We start from the raw sequence: 20,955 nt of genomic DNA, 5'->3' as shown, positions 1-20,955 counted from the left end.
TGATTGCTTTTGCATCGCCATAGAAGGTTTCTAGGTCTATGAATGGCATTGATGAAATAACAAAATGAAACACCACTATAAAAAGGACTAGATGATCAAAACCGAAGCAAATTATCTCACTATATTAACAAAATACACTAAAACACTTTATTAGAACTGTGGACACATGTTTCACTAACCATTAGCAGCGCAAGTCAATCATCTTTGAATTTCTTCTAGTTTAAGAGGTCCCTGTTGTGTGCAATCTTATACATGGGACACCGTGTATAAAATATAACTTAAAAAAAATCAATGACCATTTAAATCAATTATTAAAAAATTGTATTTTGAGGTAAGATATATTTTTAAGCCGTACATCTGAAGCAATGTGCCTTAAACGCTGTTTTATACGCTGGCTCTGCTTGAAAAAGTAGAATTTGGTAAGACTTAACGGTCCAATGGTTCAAGACACTCGAAGAAATTTCTCAGAACCGAGAAAAATCAAAGATTTTCCTTGATTTCAGTAAGAACAATATTCGAATTGTCACGAGGGTTTTAATAGGACACTATCTCCTCAACGTACCTACATCTCAGTAGATTGAAGCTACAGAAACAAGAGCGAATGCAGATTCTAAGGAAAAAAACACCAGAACACCTCATCATTGAGTGCGCAGAGACGACAACTATTTGTGCCAAAAACTTTGGTACGACTGACATCGGAGATGGAGAACTAGCCTCTGTGAAGCCGTCTCAGATACTAGCTTTTGTTAAAGCCCTGACACTCTATGATGAGTCATAACTCGTTATAACTCAAGAAAGGGGGACACACAATAGATCTGTAAGATCGCGTTGATTAACCCCCCTCCCAAACATTCTACATTCTTCTACAAGACTTAACTTCTCCAGATATCCTGTATCCCGCTTGCTACTTGCCCCAACTTTAGAAAAATATATTGGCGCACGTTTCGCCGAAAATACTATCCAATTTATAATTATATTTCTGGCACCCGTTCGGCGGCACTCGAACGCTGCCGACGATAAATCGGCGGGAAAATAAAAGAAAAACCGCGAAAACTGCTGCGTTTTTCCCAATTTTATCGCGTTATTTTCGTGATTTGTTAGTTCGGAAGTAGTAGCTAATATGTTTATTATCCTGAAACTAATGCTAGTTCGCTATTAGTTAGACGCGGTGGACTAAATCGCGAACAAAAAGCCACTTGCAATTAATTTGTCTGTTTTGGGAATTGAGCAAGTTTTTTGAAAAATGGCCATAACAGTATACAGGGTTGTCCGAATTGTATTGGCCAAACTTCGGCGGCATAATCTGCAGAGAAAAATAAGTAAAGAATTATGAATTTATGTTCTAAAATGCTGCGTTTCGGAGATATAAAGTGTAGAAGTTTCATTTTTATTTCGATAATTTGGGCAAACATTAGTGTATGGGAGGTTTTTGACATGTTGAATTTAGTTAACATGGAATACTTATGGAAGAAATTATGCAAGCGAAACCTGGACTCTTAAAACGGACATTATAAGGAAACTGCAGGTCGCAAAACGCTCAATGGAACGAAATATGCTGGGAATAACCAAGCAAGATCGTAAAAGAATAGAGTGGATACGACAAAAGACCCAGGTAATAGATGTCATCCACAGAATCAAATCCGTCAAGTGGCAACGAGCAGGACAACTGGCAAGAAGGACGGACAACAGATGGACCACAAAAATTACATCATGGTATCCATGAGGAATTAAGAGACCTAGAGTAAGACTAAACCTGAGATGGGACCATGATATTAGGAAATTAGCAGGGATAACTTGGGCCCGCATAGCTAACAAAAGACACAATATGGGTGAAGACCAAGAGAAGAGCATAGCGGTTGCGGAAATGCTGAGGGTTATTATGAAAACCAAATTTCAGGACGAGTTGGCGCAACGATTAATACATAGGATGCACACATAAGACAACCCTCTGTTTTGAAGTAATGCCCCGGGCGGTTCCGAGACGGAGACTGAGGTTTGACAAAGATAGGTTTTTAGTGGGTAGACCCTCTGGGTAGAGCAGAGAGGGAGACTCCCACACTCCGGCCCTAAAGGCGTTACCCATCTATATAAAAAAAGCTAACAATAGACAACAATATGGGCCCAACTACAAAGAGAGTAATGAAATGGTTGAATAAGCTGAGAATGATGATGCTGATGATGATATTGAACATATTATTTGTTGACACGAATTCGAAATTATTGTGATTTCTAGATCGATGGAAATGTTCTCGTTTTAGTGAATGAACATAATAATAATAATAGCTCCCGTATATAGCGTTTAACGCCTTGGGAGTAGCTAGGTACAGCTTGCCATACTAGAGCTGTTCGGTATACAAGGAAGGTAATGTGGCTAGCACTTCAACCGCCTATTATTACCTCAGAATTGTGAATCCCAAGTACTCCTCTAAGGCTGAGTCGACCTAGGTACCCAAACTATTTTTAAGTTAATAAAAATAGTCGGCTGATGAAATGCCGGGTGTAGGATTCGAACCCACAACCTTGAGATTGGTAGACGAGAGCCTGTACCTCTACGCCACCGGGAACCATTAAGTGAATGAACATTCTTATCTATACTAATATATAAAATCCTTAAGTGACTGACATACTGATTAATCACGATCCTGCTCAAACCACTCAACGTAAGAAGTTCAATTTTGGCATACAGGTTGATTCTAGGGTGTAGAGGTTCGATAAGAAGGGATTTTTCGAAATTCCAGTTCCAAGAGGGTGAACCACCCCTCAAATATTACAATATTTTTACAAACGGCCAAGTTTCCAAAAAAACGCTTAAACACGTATATTTTATTTTGTTTTTTTACATATTTTAAGATTTTTTAAAAATGTATACAGGGTGTTTTGAAAAATCTGGTCATTGATTAATCACGATCCTGCTTAAAGCGCTTGACGTAAAAAGCTGATTTTTGGAAAACAGATTGACTTTAGGGTGTAGAGGTTCGATAAGAAGGAATTTTTCGAACCTCGAATTCTAAGGGGGTGAAACTATTCCTCAAATATTAAAATATTTTTTATTTAAAAACAAGTGAGTTTTTCGGAAAAACTCTTAAACACGTATATTTAATTTTGTTGTTTTACATATTTTAAGATTTTTTATAAATTTATACAGGGTGTTTCATAAAATATGACCATTGAGTAATCACGATTCTGCTTAAACTGCTTCACGTTTGAAGCTGATTTTTGGCAAACGGATTGACTGTGAGGTTCGATAAGGACGGGTTTCTCGAATCTCAAATTCCAAGAGGGTGAAAACGCCCCTCAAATATTACAATATTTGTTATTTAAAAAACGGTTAGTCTTTCGGGAAAACGCTTGGACAAGCATAATTTATTTGGTTTTTTTACATATTTTGAAATTTTTTAAAAAATCATACATGGTGTTCCAAAAAGTTGGATAATTTCTTAACCACGATTCTGCTTAAACTGCTTAACGTAAAAAGTTTATTTTTGGCAAACGGATTTTTCGAAAGTCAAATTCCAACGAGATGAAACTACCCCTCAAATATTACCAAGTTATATAATAATATCGCCATATTGTTTTTCTCATGCTGACATAAATGTGAGAAAATTTTATCCAGTTTGTATGTTAATGGAAATTCTTGCTTTGCTTTATCATCACCATTACAAATGATTAATTCGACGCGAACGAAGTCGCTGGTACACGCTAGTTAAAATATATTTTTTTTTAACTTACTAATAATAAAAAATACAAAGATAAATCAATTAAATATTACCTGACCGACTAAATCCTTAGGGTCAAAATAAACACGGTAGAGAAGCAGTCGAACAAATTTCAATCCGATTAGTTTAATCTAATTAGTCGTCGATCATTAAAATTCAATTTGCGCTAATACGATCGTGATAGATTATCGAAATGCGGTAATAGGGTGCCTAATGACGTTTTTTCCTGTAATATTAATGAAGATTTCAATAAAACCGAACGAAGTTTTTATATTAATAGAACAAATAGGGCAGCGTATTTTTATATTGACATTTAAATTATTGTCTCTTTTTTAATTCATTTATACAACATTATTTGAAAAAATCAAAATGGCTGTGATATATACTTTTGTTAATTTAACTAAAATTAAAGGATGTAGAGTAATACTCAACGGTAATAAAAAGATACACGTTTAAAACATATTTTAATTATCTCAGAATTAAAACTAGATATAAGCCTATAATTATGTGACAAAAATTAGCTAAATGAAATCAAATGTTTAAAATGTTTTCTTTCCTGGTAACTGCATAAAATGATTCTGTTTTCAAAAGATCTTTCCATTTTAAAAGGCATATGTGGAGTTCTACTTCGAAAAGCAGCTACAATTATTTCTCTCATGTTGTAGACAATAGTTGGTTAAGTTTTGTAAACACTGTCTTTAACATATCCCTATAAAAAAAACCTAGATAAAATCAGGAGCAGTTAAGTATTCTATTAATTGGTGAATTGGATAAGTTTGCATTTTCGGCAAATTCCTGAGAATTTGTTTTCTTTTAACTGACACAAAATGATAACTAGTTGTCAAAGTTGGACTAATTACACAGCTATGTCGAAGTAACGCCAGACATCTAGATTCACAGCCACCTAGATTTTATCAAATAATAAAGATCCACTGACACTAAAATCATAAAAATGAAAATATTTAGGAAAATCTTTGTTTGAGGGCTACAATCTTAATAGTATTTTCAAGCCACATAAATTCCAGAGTGAACATTGGAATAATATACTGGGTGTTCCATTTAAAATAAAGGATTAACTTGCTTTTAGAAGTGACCAATGTTAAATATTAATTTTGTCTCACCCTGTATAACTTTTTGGGATTTTGATTTAAAGTACAATAGTTATTTCAACTACATATTAGGCTATACCGGAAAAATTCTAATTTAGGTAGCTTTTATTGTAATTTCAGAATTATATTTTATTTTGTTATATTGTATTGTTTTTTCAAAAACCTTACATTTTAGCCATATACTTCTTTAATAAAACTCACCTTTATTTTTCTCCCAGAGTCCGAAAATCAATTAATATAGAATGTTACCACTACAAAAACACAACTTTGATATGTAACTTTTTTTGGAAGCATCCTCTAGAACTCGATAATATTAAAATATGCTCTGAATTAAGGTTGTCGCCCACTAGACCGCTGCGCGGCGCGGCGCTGGGAAGAGAATTTTTTCCGGCTGCGAAGGGACTGCGCCCACTATAGCGCGCTTTTGAAACGCGGCAACGCTATTTAGTTATAGTCGAAGTGTTTTTTACTTACTGTAGTTTAGTTTTTAAAGCAATGAGTTCAAGTACGGACGAAAGCGTATTTTTTGTGCTCTTCTAACAGAAAGAAGGAAGAGGAAGAGGGGGTGAGGAAAAGTTTGGACTCATACGATTAACAAAAAAAGAAAGAAGTTTGGAGAATTTTACCATCTTTTTCCAGATTTAATAAAAGACAAAATCATTTTTTTCAGTATTACAAAATATAAAGGAAACATTTTACGCACTCCTCAATTGAGGGTTTTAGAAGAAAAAACACCGGGTATATCTACTCATCATATTTTTTCAGAAGAGACAAATTACTAATATTTTTGATAATTCTTATTTATTCTGATGTGTATATTAGTTATGTGGTCAAAAAAACCCTGATCTTTTTTATATATTTAGGTAATTAGAATTTAAAAATTGGAGATTGTCACTTTTGTTAAAAAGTGGAGATTGCCAGTTTTGCCTCTACACCCCTCAATTATATTAAATCTTTGATAGAAAGGCATTTCGTCCATCTGTCTCTAGTGAGGGAAGACTAAAAAAAATATCATATTCCTTTATGAAAATCGATTTGCCTAATTTACCTTTAAAAATACAATTCTGCCATTGATACATATCACTAGTTCCTAGTCAAAAAGCCAACTGAAAAGACTCGAATGCAAAATTATCTCCCTTGTGAGTACGCACACTGCAACGCGCCGAAACGCGGGAGACGGAAAAAAGTTGCTAGAGAAGTCTTCCGACTTCTTGACGGAAATTCCGTGGCGCGCTTCTGCGCTGCGCGCTCTAATTTGCGTTGGTCCATTTAAATATATGGCAAGCAGACAAAAGAAATTTCCACATGGCGCCGCGCCGCGGTCTAGTGGGCGACAACCTTTAACCTACATTTATGCTTACAAAATTTCATTTCAATACAAACTGTCCTTCTCCCTGGCGCCTCCGCGTCGTATGTGAGGTGCCACCCTGTACAGACAAATAATTTAGAAAATCTGGATTATACGTTCATCTTACTCTTTCTTAACTATCTACCAAATATTATTACATAAGAGAAATATACTTATATTTCCTGATTTTCCTGCATTTTGAAACAGTATATTTGTACAAACAACAAAACCATAACAGAATAACTCTATTTACCAATCGAAACTTCATCACAAATTAATTTCAACACACCAGATTCGATTTCTTTCGCCCCCTATCTCCCCTACACTTCAATTTGCCCAGTATCCCCCTTTGCTATAACTACCCCAACACGATATTACGAGATTTTTAATCCCAGGAAACCGTATACCTGTGGGGTTGCGAAGCCGCAACGTAGTGGCGAATTTCTGGGGGTCGCGGTCGTAGTGGAGGTGGGGGCACTCGGCGGACGTGAAGTAATTCGATATGAGATGTCCGTCGGGCAGCTTTTATTTTTGCTAGCGCGTAAGTCATATAAATTAATGGCGCGGGTTTAGATTTTACCTATACGATTTTTCGATATCAAGTTTGTCAAGATATTGAAATGAAGATATTTTTTAATATATCGACAGAGTTTTCCTATATTTTTATGGTGACGTTTGTTAGGAATTTTTCATTCTTTCATTCAAAAGAGGAAAGGCAGGTGGATCAGACGGCATTCCGGTTGAAATAGTTCAGATTGTTGCTCAGGAAAGACCTGATGTACTAGTGGATATCTGCAATGATGTTATTGGAAATGCATCTATTCTGAGTAGGTGGAAACGTGCCCAACTGGTATTAATAGAAAAAAACCACATAGAATATAAAAAATGTAGCTATCGACCTATATGCCTGCTAAACTAGTTATTGTCTATAGTCAGCTATGCGGGTCTATAGTTAGCTGTGCGAATCCCTGATTCCTAATATCATGGTTCCATCTCAGGTTCGGTCTTCTTCTAGGTCTCTTAATTCCTCGTGGGTACCATGCCGTAATTTTTGTGGTTCAACTGTTATCCGTTCTTCTTACCAGGTGTTCTGCCCACTGCCATTTGAGGGATTTGACTCTGTGGATGACCTTTATTACCTGGGTCTTTTGTTGCATCCACTCTATTCTTTTACGGCCTCTCTTGGTTATTTCCAGCATATTTCATTCCAAAATTTGACTGACAAGTGATTACTTCAAAATATTGTGAAAAAAACTGTATAAAACTGAAAAAATGTAATCGAGTTATTTTATTTAATAAAAAACGGTATGTGTTAATACAAAACAAACAAGAACAAGACACCACTTAGGAATTAATTCTACACCACTTAGGAATTAATGGAGGAATTAATGATACACCACTGTTTTATGACAAAATTGAAGAAACTAAACTAAAACTCGTTTTAGTGAACCCTAATCGACATTTGATTTCGGAAAATCGACTATACATAATATATCATATTTTACGCAAAATTGTAAAATATTTAGGGATTTTGTGCCTAAACGGTTGACTTTAGCGAAAATTTTCATAAAACCTTTTTTATAGGAAATTTTATTTTCTTTAATTTTGCTCTCCTCAAATTTTCGCGAAAAACGCATAGTTTTCGAGATATTCACAAAATACCGATTTTGGGCGCCATCTTGGCAAGATGGCGGTGCCGGCGGCAAGTCTGGAAATGTGCATTTTATGGATTTTAGTTAGGGACCCCAAAACCTATAAACCTGCAAAGTTGCAAAACTTCCGGACTTTTGTCCAAGCAAAAATCCCCAACGACTGAACTAATTGTCACTGAAGAAAAAATCACTGACCGTTATCAACTTTGCCTCATTTTTGTTGTGTTGTGTTGAGCTGTGTTCACGGGGTTTAAATAAAATGGCATATGATACGTCGTTTTATTCAGTGTGTCATTTTCTATCGAATAAAGTAAAAAAATACCATGTAAAGTAAAAAAAGTGACCGAAAACAATTGAATACGTCAATCAAATCCTAATTTATGTCATATATCAATATACTAAATCTCGTTTTTTATCTGAAAAAATTAAAAAATTATAGAGGTGAGCCACTTTTGAGGCGCACCCAGTATATACTAATAAATGTCGGTTTATTTAAATATAATACGATTTAAAAAATATGGGGAAACTTTCGTTGCACATCATAATACGACCACCAGCAAACTCCTTTGTATCATGAGCAAACTCCATAAGACGACGCATGGTGTCATTGATGACGTGAAACGAAAGTTGTTTTAATTTATGTGTTTATTTTTAATAGTATAAATAAATATACAATATAGTTTACATACTATAAATTTTAAATAATATCATCAATCCATGAGTTAAACCTGGATGGAAAGCTTAACTACTTCACATAAAATTGTTTAATATTATTTTTCTGCTGGTAGTATTTTTTCAACTAGATAAAGACCTGGAGACTTTGTCTTCTGTAATTCGGCCTCATAAAAACACCCCTTAATTCGTTGACCTTATACTGATTCTAGGATGATGAAAGTTGGGTATTAAAGAAAATTAAGAATTAAAGAAAATATGTCTATAACGCTATAAAAAAACTAAAAACGCAAAGAAAAAAAAATGAATGCAAATGAATGATCATCCATGCGAAATGGCGGACCTGTCAAAGTCACGTGTTCTATAATGGTCCATATTTATAGTAGCTTGAGTTGGTAGGAATATTTATAGAGAGTTAATATAAATAAGAATAATTAAAAATGTACTTTAATGCAGATTTACCCGGATAGGTACAAAATTTGTCACTTCAATAACATTAAAATCTAACTATTGCTAATAGTATAAAAATTACAAGAAGTTCGAAAACTGATAAAAATGTTGATAAATGTCGTATTTTATAGCATTTTGCTGCTGTTCTAGAAAAAAACTCTCAGTTCACTTTGCTTCACTGGTATTCACTATTCTTAGTATTCGTATGTTGGTTTTTGGGCGAACCATCAAAAGAGCAATCACGTACAGAATGGATGACTAACAACTCCAACTAACCAATAAATCGGATCAACTATTGAGTATGATCAATTATTGAGTATGATCAACTATTGAGTATGATCAACTATTGAGTATGGGGTTTTAGATTGTTCGAAGTTAGGTCAGTTAGTAAAAATATAGAAGAACTGAATATATAAGAGACAAAGTTTACGTTATGGGTATTGAATAGCTTTTTTTAATAGCGATATTCTGTGAATATTATTCCACAGATAATTGCTTATGTTCTCTGTAGCAGTATATGTTTGAAATAGGCACTAAATTTGTTATGAAATCAGTGTATATCAGGTTAATTTTGGGCCACCTTTATGCGACATAAAAATATCTATATCTATACATTTTTGTTGTATCAATACATCGACATCGAACTGACTCGTTTATTTAACTTTATTGAAACATTAACCCTTTTTTCAACCAAACGCCCTTTTTATTACGTGCATTTTATTTACTTTTGTGTCCTATTTTTCGTAACCCGATATATCGGTAGAGTTAAAAAAGTCATAAAAATATAGTTGTTTCTATATAATTTGAAAACATCAGTTTTCAAATAGATTCGTTGGAGCTGACTAAAACATTAGTAATCATTTCACAATAGCTGTTAGTACAAAACATATTGTTAAGTTTATTGTATTTTTATTGAAATATCTATATAATTATATTTCTATAATTTTCTATAAAGATGATGTTTGAATATTTATTAACATTATCTTATTAAAAAATATTACAAAATATATTAGTTCGCCAAGTAAGGCATTCAAACATATTATATTCGACACTTTCTTTGCCATATTTAATAGATAGAATTCTGCATGCTAATGAGTGTTTACTAAATAAAGATATACCTACTAAAACGGTTTTGTTAACCCCATCGATAATACATATTTAACACTTAACAGTACATGAAAACAAATAGAACGTGAGAAATTTAAATGACACACAAATAATACCGTATGATCGAAGAAAAAACGGCGTCAGCGATGGCTATGAAATAAAGATCGCTGTCATTTTATATGTAAATTTATATTGGAAATGTCATCGATCGTCATTTCCCAGCCAACTGGACGCCGTTTTTTTTTCAATCATACGGTATATATGTAATAAACGTTTATACTAAAAGAAAAAAATATAAATGAATATGTTTATATTAATACAAACGGCGGTTCCTCAATAAGTACCCATGTGCCGACTATTTCTTCGAAATATTTTTGTTATACATCTACCTAGAATTACTGAATTATATTTTTCAAAAAGACACATTCTATACAAGGTATCCCAATATTTTTGAAACCAAAATAAGTTCATTGGACAAAATTTACCTCTATACAAAAGTGCTTCGTTTGTCCGCTAGACGGCATCAAACTTTAAAAAAAAACACCTTTTTTAAGATATTTCGAGAACTGTTATTTACACAGCCGTGGCACTCTAGATTGAAATTTAAAATACGATTTTTTAAGCGAAAATGTCAAAAGTTTACATATTATGATATGTCATTCTGCTCAAAGTGTCATTTGCTATCGAATAAAGTAAAAATATACCGAGGGTGCCATTTAAAAATCAAAAGTTGTAGTAATTTCCGGTGAAACAGGAAGTGACAGAAAACAATTGAATACGGTCAATCAATCCTAATTTATGTTATATACTAACATACCTACCAAATCTCGTTTTTTATCTAAAAAGATATAGGGATGAGTCACTTTTGAGACGCACCCGGTATACAGATATATTTTTATTAAGTTTCGTAAAAAATGCAATGTTAAAATAATTACATTTTCAAAACATATAAATAAAAAAACAAATTTTCAACGGTAATACCATAATAAACGCACAGGTTTAATTATTGTTTTACAAATTATTTTACAAAACCTTCGTTATTTTTTTTCCAACTCTTATTTAAATAAATGAACGCGTCACTGCCAGTGACGTAATTTTATACAGAAAAAAAAGAGAAACAAAACTAAAAACATATAATTAGTACTCACGCCCTTCCAATTGGACGCCATTTTGACGTTGGAAAAACGCCCGCTCCATATAGGTTACGTTTCGAAAACAAAATAGATGTCGATCTTATCGCGGTTGGCCATTGGCTTAAATATTCTTTCCCATGTTTGAATGTATATAAAAAAATATTAATGGAAATACTACTAAATAGTTTTACGTAATTTTGGTTTAATGGCGTTAAAATATATTTAATAACCCTACGTAAATAGCTTATTTATTATGCCGGTACATTTATTAAATGGTTGTATTTTGTATTTAGAATATGAAAAATTAATGTTTTGGTTTTTAGATAAAAAAAATTGATAAGCAGCACAGCTTATTCACTACCAGCTAGTCAATTTTAGCTAATCGACACAATGTTTTTTTTAAAGGCTTATGAAGCTCAAACCCCCGACTTATTATACAGGGTGGTCCGAACTGTATTCCGGAAACTTCGGTAGCATATTCTGCAGATAAAAATAAGTAAAAAAGTTCGTATAAAGGTATGTCCTAAAATGCTTAGTTTTGGAGATACAGGGTGTAGAATTTTTATTTCGATTTTTTCTAAATAATTTCTGAAGTAACCCCAATAATTGGATGGAAATTGGTTTCTGAGAGTTTTTTAAGATGCGAAATTTGATTTTGATCTCAATATGACTCCTATTTGTAGGGGGCGCCACCTACATGTGTTTTAACTGTTTTCAAGAGTAATAACTTTTTGTCCGTACCTGTATAAAACTCCTGCGTGAAAAAACATATATTTCCGTGACTTTTTACGCAAAAAATGTATCTTGGTAAAAATCGCTACAAGCAACCGTTTTCATTTATGATTTCAGTCTAATAACTATTTAGTCAACATGTTTAATTTATTTTAATGATAATAATTTCGATTCCAAATATCTTAATAGTGTGAATATCTCGAGAACCATTACTCGTAGCGATTTTTACCAAGAGACCTTTTTTACGTAAAAACGTCGTAAATATATATTTTTTACTAAGTAGTTTTATACAGGTTCGGACGAAAATTTATTACTCCTCAAACCAGTTAAAAAATATGTAGGTGACACCCTCTACAAGTAGGAGCCATATTAACATTAAAATCAAATTTCTCATGTCAAAAAACTCCTAGACACCAATTTTCATCTAAATATTGACGTTACTTCATAAATTATTTGGAAAAAATCGAAATGAAAATGAAACTTCTACACTTTGTATCTCCGAAACTAAACATTTTAAGACATACATTTATACTGTTGCGGACCCGTGTGAACTCGGCCTTAGGCCTGGCCACTCTGCTATGACTCATACGCTCGACGACGTTCTAAGAACGCGGCTAAGAATTCTCGAGACAAATCTGGATTGTCTGTTTCTCTCCTATATAAGCCGGCGCGGCGCCTGAAGCCTGAAGAGGACAGAAAAAAACAACCGGTCGACGCGTACAGTTACAATCGCCGCGCTAAATTCAAAATAAATTCCTTTCAGATAAATAGTTAGATAAATTGTAAATAAGTTATAAATAGTTCTTTAAGTCTTTTATCGTTATTGTTTTTGTTAATTAGTGTTAAATAAATTGTGTTTAAATAAATTGTGACTATTTATCCACACGGAACCGACGAAAAACGTAACAATACGAACTTTATTACTTATTTTTATCTGCAGAATATGCTGCCGAAGTTTCCGGAATACAGTACCGATCACCCGGTACAATAAAAGATAAACTAGTATCTAGGAAGATAGCAGACTTCCATGTCCATAAGTCGTAGACTGCATATGAATATGCGTGCAACTACTAATGACCATAATGAATCTGAATAATGAAGTAAGTAGAATAATTAAGTTTAGATTACATTTTCAATTCTGTGTACAAAAGATACAAATGTAACCTGAAAATATTCAGATATAGTGCAGAATGACACCCTAAGATGGGAAGTCAATTTCAACTGTGAATGCAACTGGAATTTATGTTTCCGCACTTAAGTCTATAATCTAACCAGGAAAAAAATCAAATGCAAATATCGAAAAAATAGCAGAAAGAAAATATCTACTCCCAAAGTTAATATAACTACTGTCACTTCCAAATAATTATTCCTTAGAAATAGTAATATACTACAATTATGGATCTATTTGAACCATTAAATGGCGAAAAGCAACGAGATTTGTGATAGATCAAGAAATCACCAGCACAAAATAGTTTAGCCCTTTATATAAAGTATGTAGCAGATCTAAAAGTATGTATCAACTAATAAATATAGTACTTTTTTAATGTTACTGGTGATTTTGTCATAATGAAAAAAATCCAGTTATGAAAAATTGAAGAAAGGTACTAGTGTAAAATTAGAAGCAAATGGGTAACTCAAATAAGCAACTCAAGTATAACAAAAAATCCAGAAAATTTGTTCAGTATCATGAGAGAAATAGTATTATTGTTAAATTTAATGTAGAAAAACTTACCAAAAGCTTGGCACTGTACTATTTTTGTTGTTCCTAATCTGATAATACTGCTGCTGGTGAATGTTGTGAATCTTGGAGCTTGAAGTAAATTTTCTGAAACAAATTAAAAATAATTAGTTATAAGTGCAATTAATGGAGCAGTTCAAGTATTTCGAACTAGCAACTCTTGAAAATGTCAAATAGGTAAAAAGTTAAAAATTCACATATAAAATCAACATTGATAAATAAATTCTTTGTTATCTCGGCCCATGAATACGTGTTGCAGTTAATTTAAATTTTACATATATTCAAAAAAGCAATAAAATAATTATCAAAATACAGCAGACAAGACTGTGTTTGCTAGACAAAAGAATACCTATGCTATTCGGGTATCTACTATATAATTATTCCAACATCATTGATTGCTTGCTTTACATTTATACACATTTTTTAATATGCAAAATATATGATCAGAAACTCTTATTTATGTACTGTCAGTTTTAAAGCTCACATGGTCATAAATTTTTAATCATTGAAAATATCCAATGTGACAATAAATGTAATATTAAAATAAACAAATGGATAAATATATTATCATTACCTACTTCTAATGATTACATTTAGACCACTGACTCGTCAACTTCGGTCAGTGCTCGAGAATCGTAAAACGAGGCCAAATTGGCGCTGTTAAAATAATAGCACTGAGATGGTAAAGTAGGCGACAAGCAGTGCATTTACTGGCAACGAGCGCGCTTCGATGGTGCCGGAAGAGGAAATAACTTTTTAACGGCACCGTCACGTCATATTCGTCGATGGATTTTAAGAGAAAAGAGTTTCTTCTTCCCTTAAAAATAGAGTTAAACTTCATTCAGTTACGCCTGTTGGCGTCGTAGCCCGAACAAAATAGAGTAGTGCTTACGATAATGCTGAGTTGACATAATATACATTACTGTTTAATAATTAAATGAATGATTTCGGGCATTTGAACGATTATCTTCGATAGTAATGAATGAAAAGTTTTAAATGAAGAATATGAAGAAGTATGTTACATTTTACATACTTATACATACTCAGATTAGATTAAATTTGTAATCTACGACAATGACACATTTAACATAGTCATTTGGATGTCATTATGGCTTTCATAATAGCACTAGTGCTATTATGAATTCATAATAACACACAAATTTTAAAATAAAAAACAAGCAAAAAAAGGTACCTAAATACGTTTATTTATTGTAAACATTAATTATAATATCAGTACAATTGGTTAAATTAATTCCAAACGATGACAAATGAGTTGAATTTTTAGAAAGTAAATTTATTTCCTGAGTGCTTGAACTTGTTGAAGACATCATTGCCAGAAATGTTACCCAAAATATTACATGACACTTTTTTCTTATTTTCTTTGGAATTTTCTATATAGCTCTCTGCTACTGTGTTAGAGCGCCAACCACCATGTCTTTTAACAGTTAATAAATTCACTCCTGAATCTGCAAGCAACGACGCAGACGATCTACGGAAACAATGTCCAGTGTATTGTTGTGGATTTGGAAGACTTGGAACAATGCTATTTTATACGGCATTTTTCCTAAAGTATTAATGCCAACGGGTTGCTTAATACATTTTCCATTTCTGTACCCCACAAAAAGTCGAGTATGCTCTGTGTTGCTTGGCCGCATTGCTATATATCTTTGAACCATTTTCACCATATTTATTCCTTCAACATTCCCTTTCGTTATAAAAAAAATCTCGTGATATCTTTGTTTTCGTAAATGGAATAATGACATGAATGCATTGTCCTTCATCTTTAACATTTTGCAGCTGCAGATTTGTCAACTCGATACGCCGGCAGGCTCCCGCAAGTCCCACTATCAATGAAACTTTTGTCAGGAAATAAGTTTTATCATCGGCTTCCAACAAAAAACGAGTTATGTCTTCTTTTCTTGAAATTCTCGATTTTTTTGACCGAAATCCTTCCGGTTTTCTTTTTAGAAATGCAATTAAATGGACGTATTTACTAATATCTGTATTTTTCTTCACTGATATAACTGAACGTAGCATGGAATAATATACCCAAAGTGATGAAGCCTTTCTATGTTTTGAAAGATGTTCAAAATATGCCAGGAGAACCTTTTCGTCACTACTATTCTTGATTCCTTTCCCTTTACACCAACCTTCAAGTTTTACATAGGCTTGCTCCTTGCTCGTACGTTTGTCTTGATTTTTCGGGAAGTAGGGAATCGACAACATTTTGCGCAATGCCTTCAATATCCGAAGGGACACTTTCAGAATCAGAATCACCCATATGAATATTATTTTTTGCTTTTTGCTAAAACTGACCGTTTAACACAAAATTGAACATCAATAATTGAGTTGTCAAAGTCAAAATGGAAACAATCAACAAGCACGGCGTCGACTAATATGGGCACCTGATAATTTTTATTTTATTCGGCTAACGCCTCGTGGCTTAACGTTACACGCGTTTCATTATTATGTTCGTATCGAACTTGTATCATTAATAACTATAAGATGGCTATCGGCCTGTTCCACTGCGACCTTTTCAGATCTATTGAGGTCTTCTGATTTCTAGATTACTTTCTACAGTCCTATCCTTTACAAAAAGGGTAATATCTAACATCACTTCGTAATACAAAGAACAGCACATTTTCCAGACTGCCGCACTGACATTTGAAACATTTTTCTGTCTTCCTTTTTCAGACTGACAAAATCTGTACATGACTTCGTCCATCAATTCCACCAGCTTTAGATGCCCATTAAGCTTACAATGCAATGGTCTGTTAGTAGACTCATTATAGTTTTGACAGTGTTCCTGTCTCTGCTTATCAGGTGTGCCATAGATTTTGGCGAAGGTTCCACTATCAACTTTTTCGCCTGTCTCTGTCTGGTAAATTTCTTAGACATTGCAGAGATATGTTGGCCATCCACTGTTTTGTCGCCATTCTTGAAACTACTTTTTTACCGCTACAGGAGAGCTCTGGCCCTATTCAGTATAGTATATGTACACATATTTGTATACATACATTGGCCATCTTGCTCATCACTGAGGAAGAATATGCAATAACCCTTAATCTGGAGGAATTGCCGGAATCTGGAGGCCGGAAGGAATTGACGCAACAGTGACTTCATTCCGTGACATTTCAATTAATATTGTTTAATATTGTGCAGTAACCTCGATTTGATTTGTTGGATTGGCTGTTGATACGTATAAGTCTAAAAGACGTGTATGACATAGATTAGGATTGATTGACGTATTCAATTGTTTTCTGTCACTTCCTGTTTCACCGGAAATTACGACAATTTTTGATTTTTAAATGGCACCCTCGGTATTTTTTTACTATATTCGATAGAAGATGACACTCTGGATAGAATGACATATAACATGTCAACTTTTGACATTCTCGCTTAAAAAAAGTTGTATTTTAAATTTGAATCTAGAGTGCCATGGCTATGTTAAAAACACTAATTTTTAATCAAGGAGCTTAATCTTGGAAAAATAGATTTGATTATCTAAAATTTTTAGTGTCTTGTCCTGGCCGGTTAAAAGATGCCGAAATCGTATTTTTAGTAACATCTCAATTTTTTCAAATGGAACAAGAGTGGCTCATTAGCATATTTGGAAAAAGCATTTTTCTACGAATAATTTGATACCACACACTTGGTATTTCGAGTCAAATTGTCGTTATAAACCGCATGTTACAATAATTTAAAATACACCATAACGAGGGTATCATTTAAAAATCAAAAGTTGTAGCCATTTCCGGTGAAACAGGAAATGACCGAAAACAACTGAATACGTCAATCAATCGTAATTTATGTCATATACTAACATTCCAAATCTCGTTTTTTTATTTGAAAAAATAAAAAAGTTATAGGGGTGAGTCACTTTTAAGACGCACCCGGTATACATACATCTCTGTAAATACTATCTTTATAAGTATAATCTACTTTTTTTCTGCTGTTTTCGGAAAAAGGCTATATATTTAACTAATGGAGGAAAATAAAGTTAAGGCCAAAATAAATTGTGACAGTTCGTTAAATTTAAAAGCGCAATAGTACTAAGTGGAATTAAATTTAAATCTGTAAATTTTGAACGCTAAATCCGAACCGTATAATGCGAACATTTATGTTTTAAAGTTTTTTGTAGGGCTTAATACTGGCATTGTTGGCCTGGCGGTAAAATAACGTTTGAAAAAATATTTAGTTTCAGTTATCTAAAACTAAATTCACTGGCTATATGACAGTATTTTTTCCTCTTAAACTTAAGATGCTCTATTTCAATATCTTCTAAAATAGCATTTATTAATGGAAGTCCACCAAATATTTGCACTTATCTAACAGCGCTTTCAGATGGAGCGGAGCGTCCGTCGTGTTTTTTTCAAGATAGCCGTCGAACGAAATCATCCGGACGGAGCATACGCGACCCATGTGAAATTGTTCATATAAACTCATAGTACTTGCTCGAAGTCGCAGACAGACGCAGACGCAGACGCATACGGTCCGTTCCATCCGAAAGCGCTGTAAGACTGACCCTGTATATGTTTAATAACACAAGTATAGGGTAAGTCCGGTATAGTTGGACCACTTTTTTTGCTCCTACTTTTACACTTCTATATTAAATTTTAGAATAGGTTACACTCAGAATAATAATGGGATTTAAGTGATTTAAAGAACGACCTATCTAAGGGCTGTAGAAAATGTGTCGTATGGCTAGGCAGACACAGTAAAATAATTTCATTTGCTTCACAAAATTCTAATACTTCTACAGAGTTGGTGTGCGATGTGTGCCCATCTAAGATAATTAAGGCGGTACCAGCAGACTTTCTTGGCAGGAAATGCTCCTCTAACCATTTCTTAAAAATAACAGCATTGATGTAAGCTGATTTCTCGTTCATATCGCAGACCCTGGAGGCATTCCATCCTTATGACATTCCTTAAGGTTTTTTCTTTTTAAAATACATAGGGGGGTAGAAAAACACCTTCTGCACTGCAACATGCTACAATAGAAATGGTTTCCCCCTTTTCGCCAGAAGTTGTGTTGGATACAGTTTTAGACCCAGGTTTATTATTTAACTGTAGGCCACTTTCATCAATATTAAAAATATTTCCTGGCTTCTCAAATAATTGATATTCGGTTAAAACATTTTCAAGAACAGAAAAATACTCTTCCACTACGGTCTTATTCAATCCTACAGCACGCGCATTTGATACTCCTTCTGCCTTTCTAACTCATAAATCTGCATGCCTTGATAAGAATAACTGCAACCAATCATACCCGGCTTTTTTCTTTATTTTATTAATAAAACTTAAAATTAAGCACAACTTTAAAGTTGTGCTTAATTTTAAGTTTCTCAGCAAGTTCAAAAGCCATGCTTCTTACCAGATCACGATTTGGAGTAAAACCATACTTCTGCATTTTTTTAATGTGGGAAACTAACTTCAGTTCAGCTTCTTCATTAAGGCAGGACTGCTTCCCCAATGAACGTGACTTTGATGACTTTTGTAATTTTATTCTGTTTTTAAGCGTAGTTTTAGGTATTCCATATTCCCTTGCAGCTTGATTAACACCTAATGTACCCGTGGAAACAGCATTCATTGCATTTTGAAGGGCCTCTGCGCTTCAAGTAGCTCTATTGACTGTGCCCTTCCTTTTATAAAAAGTCGGCATTATGCTGTCTAAAACATAACAATGGTCTAACTAACCCAAAAAATTACGGTCCAACTAACCCATTTACATGGGTTAGATGGACCACCTTGTCAATACGGCCTAGTACTATTCAGCGATAAAGATATTAGGTTAAACTGTACTTTGTTAAGGTAGCAACAATCTACTATACAATCGGCAAAAAATACTTACATATATTTTTTTTACAGCATGTAATACTAAACTATAGAATTTTTTTTATTACTAACATGTGCACACTAACTAAGCTTCTGTGTGACTGAACGCCGCCAGACAAACAAAAACAATATTTTAATATTTGGATTCGTCCAACGGAGGGGTGTCCGGGTGTAGATGTATAAAAAATTAAATAACACGTAGAATTTTGGCACTGGTCGATCTAACCCGATGGTCCAACTACCCCGGAATTACCCTACACGGTTTTGGACCTGAGCAATTAAAAGCAATTTCTAAGATAATTTTTGGAGCTGAATCCAAATCAGCAGTCCATTTTTTAAGATTGGTTCTAGTTTTCGAAATATTCAATAAATTCTTTATTTTACTATTTTTGACCGTTAACGGTCATTTATTGAATTAAACGATATAAATCAGAAATGAGCAGAGGTTGAACTGAGTCTTTTATACTGCTTGGGATCTGTTTCACGGATTAGGGTCGAACAGTAATCGCTCATCATGCCTTCGTCCCAAAATCCTTGGTATCGTCTTTCGATTTTCGCTATATCTTGGTGTAGCCGCTCTCCTTGCTCGTGTCGCCCAAGTTTTGTGGAAAAAAATCAAAATGTGAATGCAGAAAATGTATCTTGAGAAACATTCGAGCTCCAATCTTGTGGTAATTTTGCAACAAATTGTCGATTACTTGCTTGTAATCCGGTGATTTATGATTACTGAGAAAGTTGTGAACAACACTTTGAAACGATGCCCATGCTGCTGCCTCATCAAGCGTTAAACATTTTGTAAACGTTACTTCAGCCATTAGTTTTCGAATATCAGGTCCGACAAATATTCCTTCTTTCATTTTTGCGTATGACAGTTTTGGAAACAACTTGGTTAAGTACTGGAAAGCCGGTCCTTCGCGATTGAGCGCTTTGACAAAGTTCTTAAAAAGGCCAAGTTTAATGTGAAGAGGTGGCAGTAAAACGTCCTGTGGGTTTACAAGTGGTATACAGAGGACACATTTTGTTGTCTTGGCTAAACTAAATCTTAAATAACTTAAAAACGATTAGGTACGAATCGGTCACACCTCGGCAGCACAATCACAATACAAATCCAAATTATGTTTCCGATTGCCGGTTGCAGTGCTATTATATTACAGTTGAGGACGTTGCATTAAACTTTAATGCAACGTCGTCAACTGACCGTGCGTCAACTACCCGGGCCGTTATAAGAGCGCAGTGCTACTGTCATGCGCGAACCCGAAAACTAGAGCCAATCTTGACAAACGGATTGAAGATCTGAGTTCAGGGCATCAAATCGTTCTCATCTGCTCGGGTCCAAAAGTTGACCGGAATTTGTAAACTTGTGTAATGATAAAATATATAAGTGAGAAATAAAATGAGAATTATATGTATAAATTATATGTATTTAAAATAATGCAATTTATTGCATAAAATTAAACTAAATT

At 33.8% G+C, this 20,955-nt stretch overlaps 1 protein-coding gene across 3 annotated transcripts in view; it reads right to left on the bottom strand.

Annotated features, from left to right (window-relative positions):
- The window catches only part of LOC115880166 (protein sidekick), a 709,828-nt gene that overhangs the window by 158,855 nt on the left and 530,018 nt on the right, over positions 1-20,955 (bottom strand). For all 3 annotated transcript variants that reach the window (XM_030897303.1, XM_030897302.1, XM_030897304.1), the window contains exon 2: positions 13,652-13,744. In XM_030897303.1, the coding sequence (XP_030753163.1) occupies positions 13,652-13,744 (93 nt within the window). The remainder of the gene's footprint in view (positions 1-13,651; positions 13,745-20,955) is intronic.

The sequence above is a fragment of the Sitophilus oryzae genome, unplaced genomic scaffold (genome assembly GCF_002938485.1).
Source record: "Sitophilus oryzae breed Bouriz unplaced genomic scaffold, Soryzae_2.0 scaffold_1620_pilon_pilon, whole genome shotgun sequence".
Lineage (NCBI taxonomy): Eukaryota > Metazoa > Arthropoda > Insecta > Coleoptera > Curculionidae > Sitophilus > Sitophilus oryzae.
The sequence above is the reverse complement of the archived record's forward strand: the minus strand, read 5'-3'. Positions and strand labels throughout refer to the sequence as shown.